This window comes from Erythrolamprus reginae, chromosome 3, assembly GCF_031021105.1.
Source record: "Erythrolamprus reginae isolate rEryReg1 chromosome 3, rEryReg1.hap1, whole genome shotgun sequence".
NCBI classification, from domain to species: Eukaryota; Metazoa; Chordata; class Lepidosauria; order Squamata; family Dipsadidae; genus Erythrolamprus; species Erythrolamprus reginae.
This window is the reverse complement of record NC_091952.1, coordinates 251,917,537-251,930,998: the sequence shown is the minus strand read 5'-3', so window position 1 is coordinate 251,930,998 and position 13,462 is coordinate 251,917,537. Positions and strand designations below refer to the sequence as shown.

General features: G+C 39.2%; 1 protein-coding gene across 1 annotated transcript; it reads right to left on the bottom strand.

Moving 5' to 3' along the window:
* Positions 1–6,835: 6,835 nt before the first annotated feature.
* JRK (Jrk helix-turn-helix protein) lies at positions 6,836–9,100 on the bottom strand. Its single transcript, XM_070749287.1, has 2 exons — positions 8,471–9,100; positions 6,836–8,253 (listed from the first exon to the last, which is right to left on the bottom strand). The coding sequence occupies exons 1-2, from the start codon at positions 8,877–8,879 to the stop codon at positions 6,902–6,904; spliced, it is 1,761 nt and encodes a 586-aa protein (XP_070605388.1). The 5' UTR covers positions 8,880–9,100; the 3' UTR covers positions 6,836–6,901.
* Positions 9,101–13,462: the final 4,362 nt, after the last annotated feature.

The following is a 13,462-nucleotide window of genomic DNA, read 5'->3' as shown; positions in this document are numbered from 1 at the left end:
TAAAACGAAGAGTCTAGGTTTCAGATCACCACCGAATGATGAAAGTACGGGACTCCAAAATAGAGATAAAACAGGTGAGGAACAGAGAAGCTTTTAAGAAAAACAAGTCGCAAAATAAAACCAGCCAGGAGATACCGATAGATCAAAAGAGGCCGTGTTAGACTGAAACTGCACAAAAAGTAAATAACAAAAAAGACCCATTGCAACTTTAAAGAGGAGAGGTTGCATTTTTGGAAAGCAGGAGAAGGAAGGTTTAGATGGGAAATTCACTAAAGCAAGGCTCAGGGGCTGTTTTCGTAAGGATGAAAACAAAGGGTTCGATTTGGTGATGATGAAAGGAAGAAAACTACAAGAAAGGAAGCGACAAGAAAGAGATGCACTCCTTTGTCTCTGAGTACATGTTGATTTGCTCATCAATAGGAGGCCTAAAAAATTGCTTTTGGTGTGTTTGTTTCTGGCAGGGAAAACAAGGCAACTTTCAGTCCTGGAAGTACAAGATGGGAGGAGAAAACATGTTAGTCTGGGGAAACAAAACCTACGTGGAGACTGGAAGCCCTTTCAAGACTAACCAACTTTACAGCAGCCTCTGTGAGCTGCTATTATGCCTGCAGTAAAGCTAGTTAGCCTCTACATCTCTGTTGGTTGATGGTGAATAAGTATTTGGATCTATTTATTTCCTCTTTGGAGTTTTGGATCGTCTCTCTCTTTTTTAAAAATTAGAAAATATCTTTATTTACATATATACATAGCAAACAAAACAACAAATAAAGAACATTTAAAAACAGTGGACAATGCGTGACCTATCTGTATTACATTTCTTGTTTATTATTAATTTTGTTAGGAAATATAGGTTTGATTACATAATGCAAAAACAGGTACAAGTACATACAAATTAAAAAAAATTAGAGAGATACCTTGCTCTCTCTTCCTTTCTTTGTTGTTGTTTTTATATAACTCTAATCTGCACTTCTATTCTACTAGTTTTTCTCATCATTCCTATCACCCATTTTCTCCCATGTTGACTGTATGACTGTAACTTGTTGCTTATATCCTAAGATTTTTATTAATATTGCTTCTTCATTGCTTATTTGACCCCTATGACAATCATTAAGTGTTGTACCACATTCTTGACAAATGTATATTTTATTTTATGTACGCTGAGAGCATATGCACCAAGACAAATTCCTTGTGTGTCCAATCACACTTGGCCAATAAAAATTCTATTCTATTCTATTCTAAACAGTATTCAGTTTGCGGTTTTCCATATCTATGTTTTTCATGCACTAATAATTTAACTCTATGTCACTTAAAAATAAACATATATACTTCAATTCAAGATATATAAAGAATAGAAAGTAGAAACAAAAGTAAAAAAATACAAGGTATTACAAATATATTTCTTTCTAGGTCATAAACATAAACCCATTATTAGATCTCGATCTGTATTATATTTCTAATAATGCTTAATCATTATCATGTAGCTAATATTCATAAGGCATTTATATTTTCAATATTTTTTTATTACCCAATCAAATACTTTTCTTTCATCTCTTCCATCTCTGATATTTAACTTTAATCTTTCTTTTTCATTTGTTTTTTCCTTCTCATTAAAATTTCCCTCTTTTCCAGTCAGTTATAGAACCTATCCCAACGTTTATAATAATCTACAGTATGTCATCCTTATTTCTTAATTCAACTGTTAATTTATCCATTTCGGCACATGATGTTATTTTTTCAATTACTTCCTCTTCTGTAGGTATATTATCCTTTTTCCAAAATTGCACAAAAACTATTCTCGCGGTTGTCATTATATATAGTATCAAATGTAATTGATTCTTTTCAAACTCCTCCTGAACTATCCGTAATAAAAATAATTCCGTTTCCCCTCTATTTTCTTTTCTAGGATTTCCTCAAGCCAAAGCCTAATTTTCCCCCAATATATTTTGCTTGTTTTTGGATGGTCTCTTTTGAATGGTGGGTAGAAGTTGTTTTTCTCTATGTGTCTGTTGATAGCCAATTTCTCTCTTCCTGGAATTCTTTGGCATTTTTGACTTGATCTAGGTGAAACTATAGTTAAATTTGTCTATGTGTTGGGGCATTAAGGACTTTTCTTCATAACTTTTGACGCTAATTGGTGTCCAGAGATGCCCTCTACTTGTCTTTAGCCTGTTTGCCCTACATAGTGGCTGTAACATACCTTGCACTGTAAGCCCTTACATTGTTATAGTAATTCCTGTTTTTTCTTTCCTCTTGAGGTTCCTGGCTCTTTTCATTTACTTAGGATGTTCTGGAGGGCTTTAGTTAGCTATAGGTTAGGCTTCAAAGAATCTTGGAATGAAAAGGAAGTAGACCAAGACCTGCAGGAAGTAGATAATCAAAATGCCTATTAAGAAGAAGCTGAAGGCAAATGCCTCTTCTACAACAGAAACAACTTGTGAAGAAAAGTTTTCTTCTGGTCCCAGAGAAGGCAGGAAGTCAAAGAAATTGCAAAAATTATTCTGCATGGCAGGTTGACCAAGCAGGACCTAAAGGGCGATTGTCAGCCTAGAGGATCTAACTATGCTTGCTTCTTATTCTCAAGATTGTTTGCAATTAAAATCTTTGCTTTTCATCTTGATGGACTATACCAGTGATGGGCCACCAAAATTTTTACTGCCACATTGTGGGTGTGGCTTATTTTGTGGGTGTGGCTTGATGGTCATGTGACTGGGTAGAAGTGGCTTGCCAGCCATGTGAACAGGCAAGAGTGGTTTGACAGCCATGTGACCAGGGGTGGCTTAAAGGTCATGTGACTTGGTGGGAATGGCTTACCAAACAAGATAAGTTTTCAAATAGGTGATTGGATTCTTTTTCAGTGGATTAAGTCACATTATTTGAACAGCCACCAAAAGGACAAATGATAGACAGCATTATTTGTTGAGGAGCACAGTCACATTTTAAGGTTTTGCACTGAACCCACAAGGTTCAGTATGATAACAGATTAGGCAAGTAGCTCAATTTTCTTTAACTGCTATAAAAGTTCAGTTCTAGATAATGATTAAAATGATTAAAGCATTTATGGATAAAAACATACTATTTAATTATTTTCTATTTTAAAAGGAATTAAGGATCATACTAAGGTACTAAAGAAGGAAGGACAATAAAAGAACTATTAACTATTCAATGAATAGTGCATGCACTTACTACCCCCACTGCCTCCGTCCCCCGTCCCCGTGGGGGCAGCATCCCATTACTGGACTATGCCTGACTTTGTATCTAATCTGAAAATTCAGCTAATTTATTTATTATTTTATTTTATTTATTTATTTATTTTGTCCAATACACAATGCAGGTAAAATACATCAATAGAAGAACAGAAGAAAGACATTAGGAATAGTAAGGAAGAAATAATAATTGGGAATATTAGAGTTCCTATACATGGAGCTAGTAGAAATATAAGATAGATATTAGGACAGGGGACGGAAGGCACATTGGTGCGCTTATTTATTTATTTATTTATTTATTTATTTATTTATTTATTTATTTATTTATTTATTTATTTATTTATTTATTTATTTATTTATTTATTTATTTATTTATTTATTTATTTATTTATTTATTTATTTATTTATTTATTTATTTATTTATTTATTTATTTATTTATTTATTTATTTATTTATTTATTTATTTATTTATTTATTTATTTATTTATTTATTTATTGGATTTGTATGCCGTCCCTCTTCGTAGACTCAGGGCGGCTAACAACAGTGATAAAAAACAGCATGTAACAATCCAATACTAAAACAACTAAAAAAAACCCTTATTATAAAACCAAACATACATACAAACAAACATACCATGCGTAAATTGTAAAGGCCTAGGGGGAAAGAATATCTCAGTTCCCCCATGTCTGACGGCAGAGGTGGGTTTTAAGAAGCTTTCGAAAGGCAAGGAGGGTGAGGGCAATTCTAATCTCTGGGGGGAGTTGGTTCCAAAGGGCCGGGGCCGCCACAGATAAGGCTCTTCCCCTTGGCCCTGCCAAGCAACATTTTTTGGTTGACGGGACCCGGAGAAGACCCACTCTGTGGGACCTAACTGGTCGCTGGGATTCGTGCAGCAGAAGGCGGTCCCTGAGATATATCTGATCCGGTGCCATGAAGGGCTTTATAGGTCATAACCAACACTTTGAATTGTGACCGGAAACTGATCGGCAACCAATGCAGACTGCGGAGTGTTGGTGTAACATGGGCATACCTTGGGAAGCCCATGATTGCTCTCGCAGCTGCATTCGGCACGATCTGAAGTTTCCAAACACTTTTCAAAGGTAGCTCCATGTAGAGAGCGTTACAGTAGTCAAACCTCGAGGTGATGAGGGCATGAGTGACTATGAGCAGTGACTCCCGGTCCAAATAGGGCCGCAACTGGTGCACCAGGCGAACCTGGGGAAACGCCCCCCTCGCCACAGCTGAAAGATGTTTCTCTAATGTGAGCTGTGGATCAAGGAGGATGCCCAAGTTGCAGACCCTCCCTTACTGATCTCTTAGGAATCTGGAGAGGTTAACCGTGCATAATCTAAGGGTAAAATTTTGGGGATTAGGGGATAACACTACAGAGTCTGGTAAAGAGTTCCATGCTTCAACAATTCGATTACTGAAGTCGTATTTTTTTCAGTCAAGTTTGGAACGGTTAATATTATGTTTGAATCTGTTGTGTGTTTGCGTGTTGTTGTGGTTGAAGCTGAAGTAGTCGTTGACAGGGAGGACCTTGTAGCAAATGATCTTGTGGGCTATGCTTAGGTCATGTTTGAGGCATCGTAGTTCTAAGCTTTCTAGACCCAGGGTTGTAAATCTAGTTTCGTAGGGTATTCTGTTACAAGTGGAGTTGGCACTAAATTTCAGATTAATGACTTTGGAATGCTGGGAAAGGACTCTTGGGATCTGAATCAACTATGTGGGTCTTATGTTGTCGATTGTTGTTCTAACAAAAGTATTGCCTCCTTCATCATTGTCCTTAGTCTTTGGTCATCATCTTCTTTGTCCTTGAGAGAAAAGAGTTGCCTCAAATGGCACCAATGGGAAAACAAGAGAAAATATATTTACTTCCCAAGCTACCATTGATTGTGCCTTTGACTTCCACCGAGTTTCAGAATTGCTGATATAACCTGTCACACAAGATATGTTACTTAAGGCAATAAAAAAATTACTCACTGAGTTAGCTAGTATTTCTGTAATATTTATTTCTCTTCTGTGCTTGTTGATTAACCTGTCAGAAGAAATGAATTGTAGATTGAATGGCCTTTTCAGTATCAAAGACAGAGAAGGAAAGTCAAACATTATTTGTTCTTCTGAATTGCTGCAGGTAAAAGCAGATATTCTTAATAACTACTGCATATTAATGCATTCTGTTTGCAATCTGCATTTTAAGATGGATTTTGACCCAAAGACATCAAGAACCAGGAGACATTAATTTGCTTCTAGGGTCTTCCCTGGATTTTAAGGCACCCTACCCCAAAAACATGCTATTTTGTCACTGTAGTTGATTGTCATTAAAATATTGCAAAAACGAACAAATAAATAAATAAAATGTCCTATCCTTTCATTAAGGGCCTAAAGATTTGGGTCTATCAGTTGGCCTGGGACTCCAATGGGGAAACAGCAATGGAGATGGTTGATCGAGTAAGAACAGATCCTACCTCCTCTCGCTCTATCCTTGCAATCCTCATGTGTCCTTAATTTTTAATGTTGATCTTTAACTCTTTCTATTATTATTATTATTATTATTATTATTATTATTATTATTATTATTATTATTTAGATTTTATGCCGCCCCTCTCCGTAGACTCGGGGCGGCTTACAGCAATGACAAAAACAATATATAATGACAAATCTAATAGACTCTAAAATAACAATAATACATTTAAAAGTCTAAAAAACAAGAAACCCCAATACAGTGATCCCTCGGTTAGCGTGGGGGTTACGTTCCAAGACCTCCCGCGCTAACCGATTTCCACGTTATACTGGATGCGGAAGTAAAAACACCATCTGCGCATGCGCGCCCTTTGTTCCATGGCCGCACATGCGCAGAAGGTGGAGCGACGCAAGTTCGGAGGCTGGCAATGCAATGGTGATTTTTCCGGGCTCCTCGCCGCTACCCACAGGGCAGCGCTGGCGGCAATGGCAATGGCAACCCTCCCTCCTTCCCTCCTTCCCTTCTCTCCCTCCCTCCTTCCCTCCTTCCTTCCTCTCACCGGCTTTCTTGGGGCAGCGCTGGCGGCAATGGCAATGGCAACCCTCCCTCCTTCCCTTCTCTCCCTCCCTCCTTCCTTCCTCTCACCGGCTTTCTTGGGGCAGCGCTGGCGGCAATGGCAATGGCAACCCTCCCTCCTTCCCTTCTCTCCCTCCCTCCTTCCTTCCCTCCTTCCCTCCTTCCTTCCTCTCAATGGCTTTCTTGGGGCAGCGCTGGCGGCAATGGCAATGGCAACCCTCCCTCCTTCCCTTCTCTCCCTCCCTCCTTCCTTCCCTCCTTCCCTTCTCTCCCTCCCTCCCTCCTTCCTTCCCTTCTCTCCTTCCCTCCCTCCCTCCTTCCCTCCTTCCCTTCTCTCCCTCCCTTCTCTCCCTCCTTTCTCAAAAAGCACTTAAACTGTAACTGTACTGTACTGTGTAATGACAGAATAAAACCCCCCAGCCCTCACCTGTGTTTGAATTTCATTCATTCACTCAGTCATTCATTCATTCATTCTTCTGTACAGTATGTACAGTACTGTGTGCCACTCAGTCCCAACACTTTTAACCCATAAATTACCATTTCCCATCCCCTTAATTACCATTACTGTACACATTGAATAAGACTCTTAAGTTATGAACAATAACATATTTATTTACATTTTTTGGGGTGGGGTGGGGGTTAGCATAACTGGGATAACTAGGGATCTTCTTCTATCACCATTTCTACAATGGACGCTGCAGGTGATGGTGTGACAGACCTCTTGGTTTTTGTGACAAACATGGTCATGGGCAGTTGTTGGCGCCGTTTCTTTTTCTGGCCTAACATGGATCTGTATGGTGCAAAGATGTTGTCAAGGGAGGCGTTAAACTGTATAGAGCGAGTCATGTTGGGATCCCAAAGTTCCACCATGTGTTGCAGATGTGCAGCAGTTCTGTTCAGTTCTGCAAGCCGCTCAAGCGTTAGGCCAACATCTTCTTCTTCCTCAGCTTCTTCAGCTTCCGCTTCCTCCTCTTCTTCACTCGCTGACCTGGTCAGCTCCTCCAGATCTTTGTCTGTCAGAGGTAGGCCATGCTCATCAAGCAAACCATTGACTTCCTCTGGTGTCATGTCAACGAAGCCTTCTCCACCCAGTGCCTGTGCCAGCTTCACAGAGGTCTGGACTGCAGCATCTTGGATTTCTTCGGGAGCAAATCCCTTGTAATCATGCACCACTTCTGGCCACAATTTCCTCCAGCAGGCATTCATTGTCTGTGTCTTCATATCCATCAAGGCATTCTGAATGTTCTTCAGACAAGATGCAATTGTGTACTGACGCCAGTAGGCCTTCAATGTGAAGTTGTCATCAGCATCCATTGCTTCCACGATGCTTCCAAGAGAATTGCGCGTGTACAGTGCCTTAAATGCACGGATAATACCTTGATCCATCGGCTGGATAAGCGATGTGGTGTTTGGTGGCAAGAATTCAACTTGCACCCCATCATGTTCATGGTCCAGGTGATCATGGCCGCCAGCATTGTCCATTAGGAGAAGCACTTTGAAATCGAGTCCTTTGCGAGCCAAATACACCTCCACCTGTGGGATGAAGCACTGATGAAACCAGTCCCGCGTGAGGGGTTTTGTAATCCATGCTTTAGGATTATGCATCCAGTACACTGGCAATGAATTCTTGTTTCTGTTCTTGAGGGCTCTTGGATTTCGTGACTTATAGATTAGCCCTGGCTTCATCAAAAAGCCTGCTGCATTCCCACACATGATCAAAGTCACTCGATCTTTCATGGCCTTAAAGCCAGGGGCTTTGGCTTCATCTTGCATCAAGAAAGTCCTTGAAGGCATCCTCTTCCAGAACAGGCCTGTTTCGTCCATGTTGAACACCTGTTCTGGAAGGTAGCCCCCTTCTGCAATTAGGTCTTTAAACGTGCGCTGGACAAAGTTTTCTGCTGCACCTGTATCTGCTGAGGCAGCTTCTCCATGCAATGACACACTCTTCAGGCCATAGCGCCGTTGAAATTTCTCAAACCACCCTTTGCTTGCTGTGAATGTGGCTGGGGCTGAAGAAGCAGAAGAATGACAGGAAAGGGAGAGAGAAGTGACTTGAATGAAAGCATACAGAGTAAATGCCCACCTCCTTCCCTCCTTCCCTTCTCTCCCTCCCTCCTTCCCTCCTTCCTTCCTCCCTCCTTCCTTCCTTCCCTCCTTCCCTGCTCCTTCCTTAAAAAACACTTAAATACAGTATGTAATGACAGAATAAAAAACCCCAGCCCTTACCTGCGTTTCCCTCATCTGCATCGCCTCCTTCTGTGTCTTCAAGACGGTTGTACAATTGCTGGGCCTTGGTCCTTATAGTGTTGGTATCCAAAGCAATGCTCTTTTTGCGGCAGTCTTGTACCCACAGGGACAAAGCAGCTTCCATCTTCATAAGCCGTTTGTTTCTAGGCGTCACCATTCTTTTTGCAGCCTTGTTGAATGCCATCAGAGAACTTTGCCTTATCTTTTTCTCGTCGTCCCGAATGGTTCGCACACTCGATTCGTTGATCCCATACTGCCGACCAACATCTGCATAAGAGCGTCCCCCTTTCAGCATGTCCAAAATGTCAATTTTCTCTTTAATTGTGAGTATCCTCCTGGTCTTTTTAGCGTCGCCGCCTCCACTCCGTGTGCAACGTTTAGGAGGCATCTTCCAACAAGTCTGAACAAGTTCCAACAGTTGCAAAGCTTTTTTTTGCGTTTGCAACGATTGGTCGAGATTTTGGCCAATCAGCAATCAGTATGACGTCATCGGGCGGGAAAAACCGTGGTGTAGGAAAAAAAACGCGGACTTATTTTTTAATTAATATTTTTTGAAAAACCGCGTTGCAGCGTTTCGCGCTAATCGAGAACGCGCAAATCGAGGGATCACTGTATATAAAAAGCATACATACGGTCATATCATACACAGAAAATTACATAGGCAGAAATTGTACAGACTACCCGGTTGTTTTGGGACAAGTGCTCTTTGCAATACAAAAAGAGTGCTTAGTTTATTTTGAATTTTGTGATAAAGAACATTGTTTTGAATTTTCAAATGTGTGTGTGTCTGAAATTTGTACCCTTGAATTTTGCGGGAGATTCCTACCAGAGAGCCCGGCAGAACAATAACCTCCTGGTTTTTTAAAAAATTTTGAAACATAAAGCATAAACAAACACAAACAAAAAGTAGACACATCATACAATAAACCATAAAACAATTTATGGAAACTTGTGCATTTTGAAATAAAGTTATTTTTACATTGCCTTTTCTACATTGTCTTCTTTTATTTTGTCTGTTATTTTTATTTCTGTTTTTTTCTCTATCCATCTGTATAATTTTCCCTATACAGTACAATATTCCTTTCCCTGTTTATTCTGCAGTTCCGTTGTCATTTTATTCATTTTTGCACATTCCAGTATCTTTCTGATTTGCATCTGTTCTGATGGTATATTTTCTTTTTTCCTATTTTGTGCAAACTCAATCTTGCCACTGTAAGTACATGTATTATAAGATATAAATTTGCCTTTTTATGATCCCCACTGATAATACCAAGTAGGTATATTTTCGGGTTTAGTTCTAGTTCATAATTTAGAATTTCTTTCAACCAATTTCTAATCAAGACCCAAAATTTTACTGCTTCTGGGCATGTCTACCACATATGGTAGTAGATGCCATGGAGGTTTTATATTTCCAACATTCACTGTTTAAATTATTGCAAATTTGTGCAAGTCTTGCCAGGGCATAATGCCACTGGCAGAACATCTTATAAAGGTTTTTTTTTTATAGGGCATAGATATTGTCAGTTTGAAATTTAGATAAGGCAATTTGTAGTAGTTCATTCAGTAAATATGCAATATACAGTAATATCTCATCTTACGAACCTAATTGGTTCTGGAAGGAGGTTCGTAAGGTGAAAAGTTCGTAACACGAAACAATGTTTCCCATAGGAAACAATGTAAAAGCAATTAATGCATGCAAGGGGTGGAAAAAATTGCAAAATGGCACTCCGCTGGGTGCCACCACCTGGCTGTCACCTTTTAAAACAGCCGCGGGGCTTCTCGGCGTTCTCCCGAACCCGAACCCAAAAAGTTCAGCCACGTTTCAGCCGACCAGGAAGGACGTCTTCATGACATCAAACCTCTGCCCATGGAATTCCCTATTGGGATTCCCCACCTCCGTTTCAGCCTCCAGATCGGCCAAAAATGCCGCTGCTGATTGTAAAAACGGTGCTCCGCTGGGCGGTGCCGCCCGGCTGTAACCTTCTGAAACAGCTGGGCACTTCTCCGCGGCCTCTGGAACCCGAACTTTTGCCAAACTTCCGGGTTCGGCGTTCAGGAGAACGTCGAGAAGCCCCCTGGCTGTTTCAGAAGGTGACAGTTGGGCGGCAGCGCTTCTCGGCGGCCTCCCAAACCCGAAAAGTTCAGGTTCGGGAGAACGCTGAGAAACCCCCCGGCTGTTTTAAAAGGTGACAGCCAGGCGGCGGCGCCCAGCAGAGCGCCTTTTTGCGATCTGCAGTGGGTTCGTAAGTAAAGAAAAAATTTGTATGAAGAGGCAAAAAATTTCCGAACCCCCAGTTCGTATCTCGAAATGTTCGTATCACGAGGTACCACTGTATTAAGTTTGAAATTTAGATAAGGCAATTTGTAGTAGTTCATTCAATAAATATGCAATATAAAATATGCAAAATATGCAACATTTGGAATAAATATAGGGGTGGAAATAAATCAGGTATATAACCTCCTGTTTTATTATTCAACATTTTCTTCATAAAGATGAACGTTTAGAGAAATTTGTTCAACAAAGAGGCAACAAATCACGCAGATTGCAAGATTACGAGTAACAGAACATAACTATTTTGAGAATGCCTTTGGACTGGAGAGAATGACATTACTGATTCCAATATTTTTAATTAAGTGATGTGGTTTTAAAAGAGCATGCAAAACAGTGCGGAATATTTTAAGAATATGCCTGTATTTGAAAAACCTCTTAACACTGAATTTCAAATATTTTCTGTGACTTTTTTATACTCTGTTGGTGAAATACAACTCAAAAACTCAACGTTAAAAACTGTATGAATGTAGAAGTTCGGCACAATAGGTGCTATGCAGCAGTGGTAATTTCAGGGGGAAAGGAAATCTAAATTATAGTGAATATTATCTTTGAGATAACTGGTATGGTTTAAGGTATTTTTCTCATGGTACATTATTATTGACTACTAAAATTGGCAGTTCATTTTCTAAAATAAATATAACAATCTACATGTAATAACTAGGTTGAATCATATTTGGTGGCAAAGCTCAGCAATTTGGGGAAATGACTTGTATAATAGGAGAAAACAAATTTTAAAAGTTGAATATCCTTCCCAACTTTCCAGTCTTCTAGTAAACATCACTAAACATTTCATCTAAACAAGTGCATCGAGAGTTAGAGTTAAAGGTGATAATTGCTTCAAGAAAATGTACTTTCCTTTGGAAGTGTATTTAATTCTTGGTGTAGGAGGAAGACAACTTAAATTAGGGCAACTTTATGCCTACAAAAACTTTCTCTGTACTTGAAAAGGAAAATGAATTCAGAATTAAAATCAATGCAGATACCTTTTTCAGTACATACAATTTTCAGTATATATCATTTTATGCTTGGGCTTGCAACACATTTGGTTTTCTCTTAATATAAAGTTTTAATATTTAAGCCTTCAATGAATTTTTAAAAAGAGAGTGACCTTTGACTAATTAGATTGCTTCTTAATGAATACAGTATTGATTACTAGAATATAATATAATATAGTGTAGTGTAGTGTAGTGTAGTGTAGTGTAGTGTAGTGTAGTGTAGTGTAGTGTAGTGTAGTATAGTATAGTATAGTATAGTATAGTATAGTATAGTATAGTATAGTATAGTATAATATAGAATAGAATAGAATAGAGTGATCAATGCCTGGAATGCACTACCTGATTCTGTGGTTTCTTCCCCAAACCCCAAAAACTTTAATAATAATAATAATAATAATAATAATAATAATAATAATAATAATATATTAGATTTGTATGTCGCCCCTCTCCGAAGACTCGGGGTGGCTCACAACAATAATAAAAAACAATATTATAGCGAAACAAATCTAATATTAAAAAAGAAGCATATAAAACCCTATCATATTTAAAACCAAACAACACATACATACCAAACATAAAAATATAAAGAGCCTGGGGGAAAGGTGTCTCAACTCCCCCATGCCTGGCTGTATAGGTGGGTCTTGAGTAGTTTACGAAAGGCAAGGAGGGTGGGGGCAGTTCTAATCTCTGGGGGGAGTTGATTCCAGAGGGCCGGGGCTGCCACAGAGAAGGCTCTTCCCCTGGGGCCTGCCAAACGACATTGTTTAGTTGACGGGACCCGGAGAAGGCCAACTCTGTGGGACCTTAGATTGTCTACAGTTGACCTCTCCCCATTTCTAAGAAGTCTGTAAGGGGTGTGCATAAGTACTTATGTACATCCTGGTCCTGCTGTCCTATTGTCCTCTTTCATCGTTACTTTTTACTTATGTTATGTTTATACTAACTACAACTATGCTATAAATGTTTGATTAAAATAAAATAAACAAATAGAATAGAATAGAATAGAATAGAATTCCATTCTAATTCCTACGGAATATTTAACCCCAGATTTGTCCTAGAAGAATTGGGTTGTTCTCTTCCTCCAAGCCTTGAAATCTTCCCTATGCATTAATGCACACGGTTTTTTAATACAACTTTGTACATGTCATATAACACAAATGTTCCCATTCCAGACAGCTTAACAGCTAACATTTGACAAAACAAGAAACTATTTGGTAGATCCTTCATGGAAATTAATGTTTTCCCTGATTCAGTAGCCCAGACAAATCTGCTAGTGCTTGTAAAATCACTTTAGAGAACGCCGCCAGGAACAAAAGATAAAACATAAATTATTTACAATAATACAATCAGCAGAGAGAGAAAGAGAGAGAGAGAGCGCCCTCATTTCAAGCATCATGCCAATTAAAAAACTAATTGAAAGGTCATGTTTCCCAACAGTGTGAGATATAGGTAAATTGGCTAATCGCGCCAATGAATTGATGGATCTCTTTTGCCCCAATAAAAGCAATGAAGAGGAGGTTGGGCAAAGACAACAGCAAATTGGGAAGCAAAAAGAATATGGAAAGTAAAAAGCTTTGGAATTTCAGTCGGAGCAAATAAAAATTAAAGTACAATTACGCGGTCAAAGGAAGTCAGCATGTTAAT

Bases quoted from the DNA above. Each gene is read 5' to 3' on its own strand.
- JRK (XM_070749287.1), bottom strand. From the start codon at position 8,879: ATGCCTCCTAAACGTTGCACACGGAGTGGAGGCGGCGACGCTAAAAAG. The intron at 8,254-8,470 runs GTAAGGGCTGGG...CTGCTTCTTCAG, and splicing joins TGCAGATGAGGGAAACGCAG to CCCCAGCCACATTCACAGCA.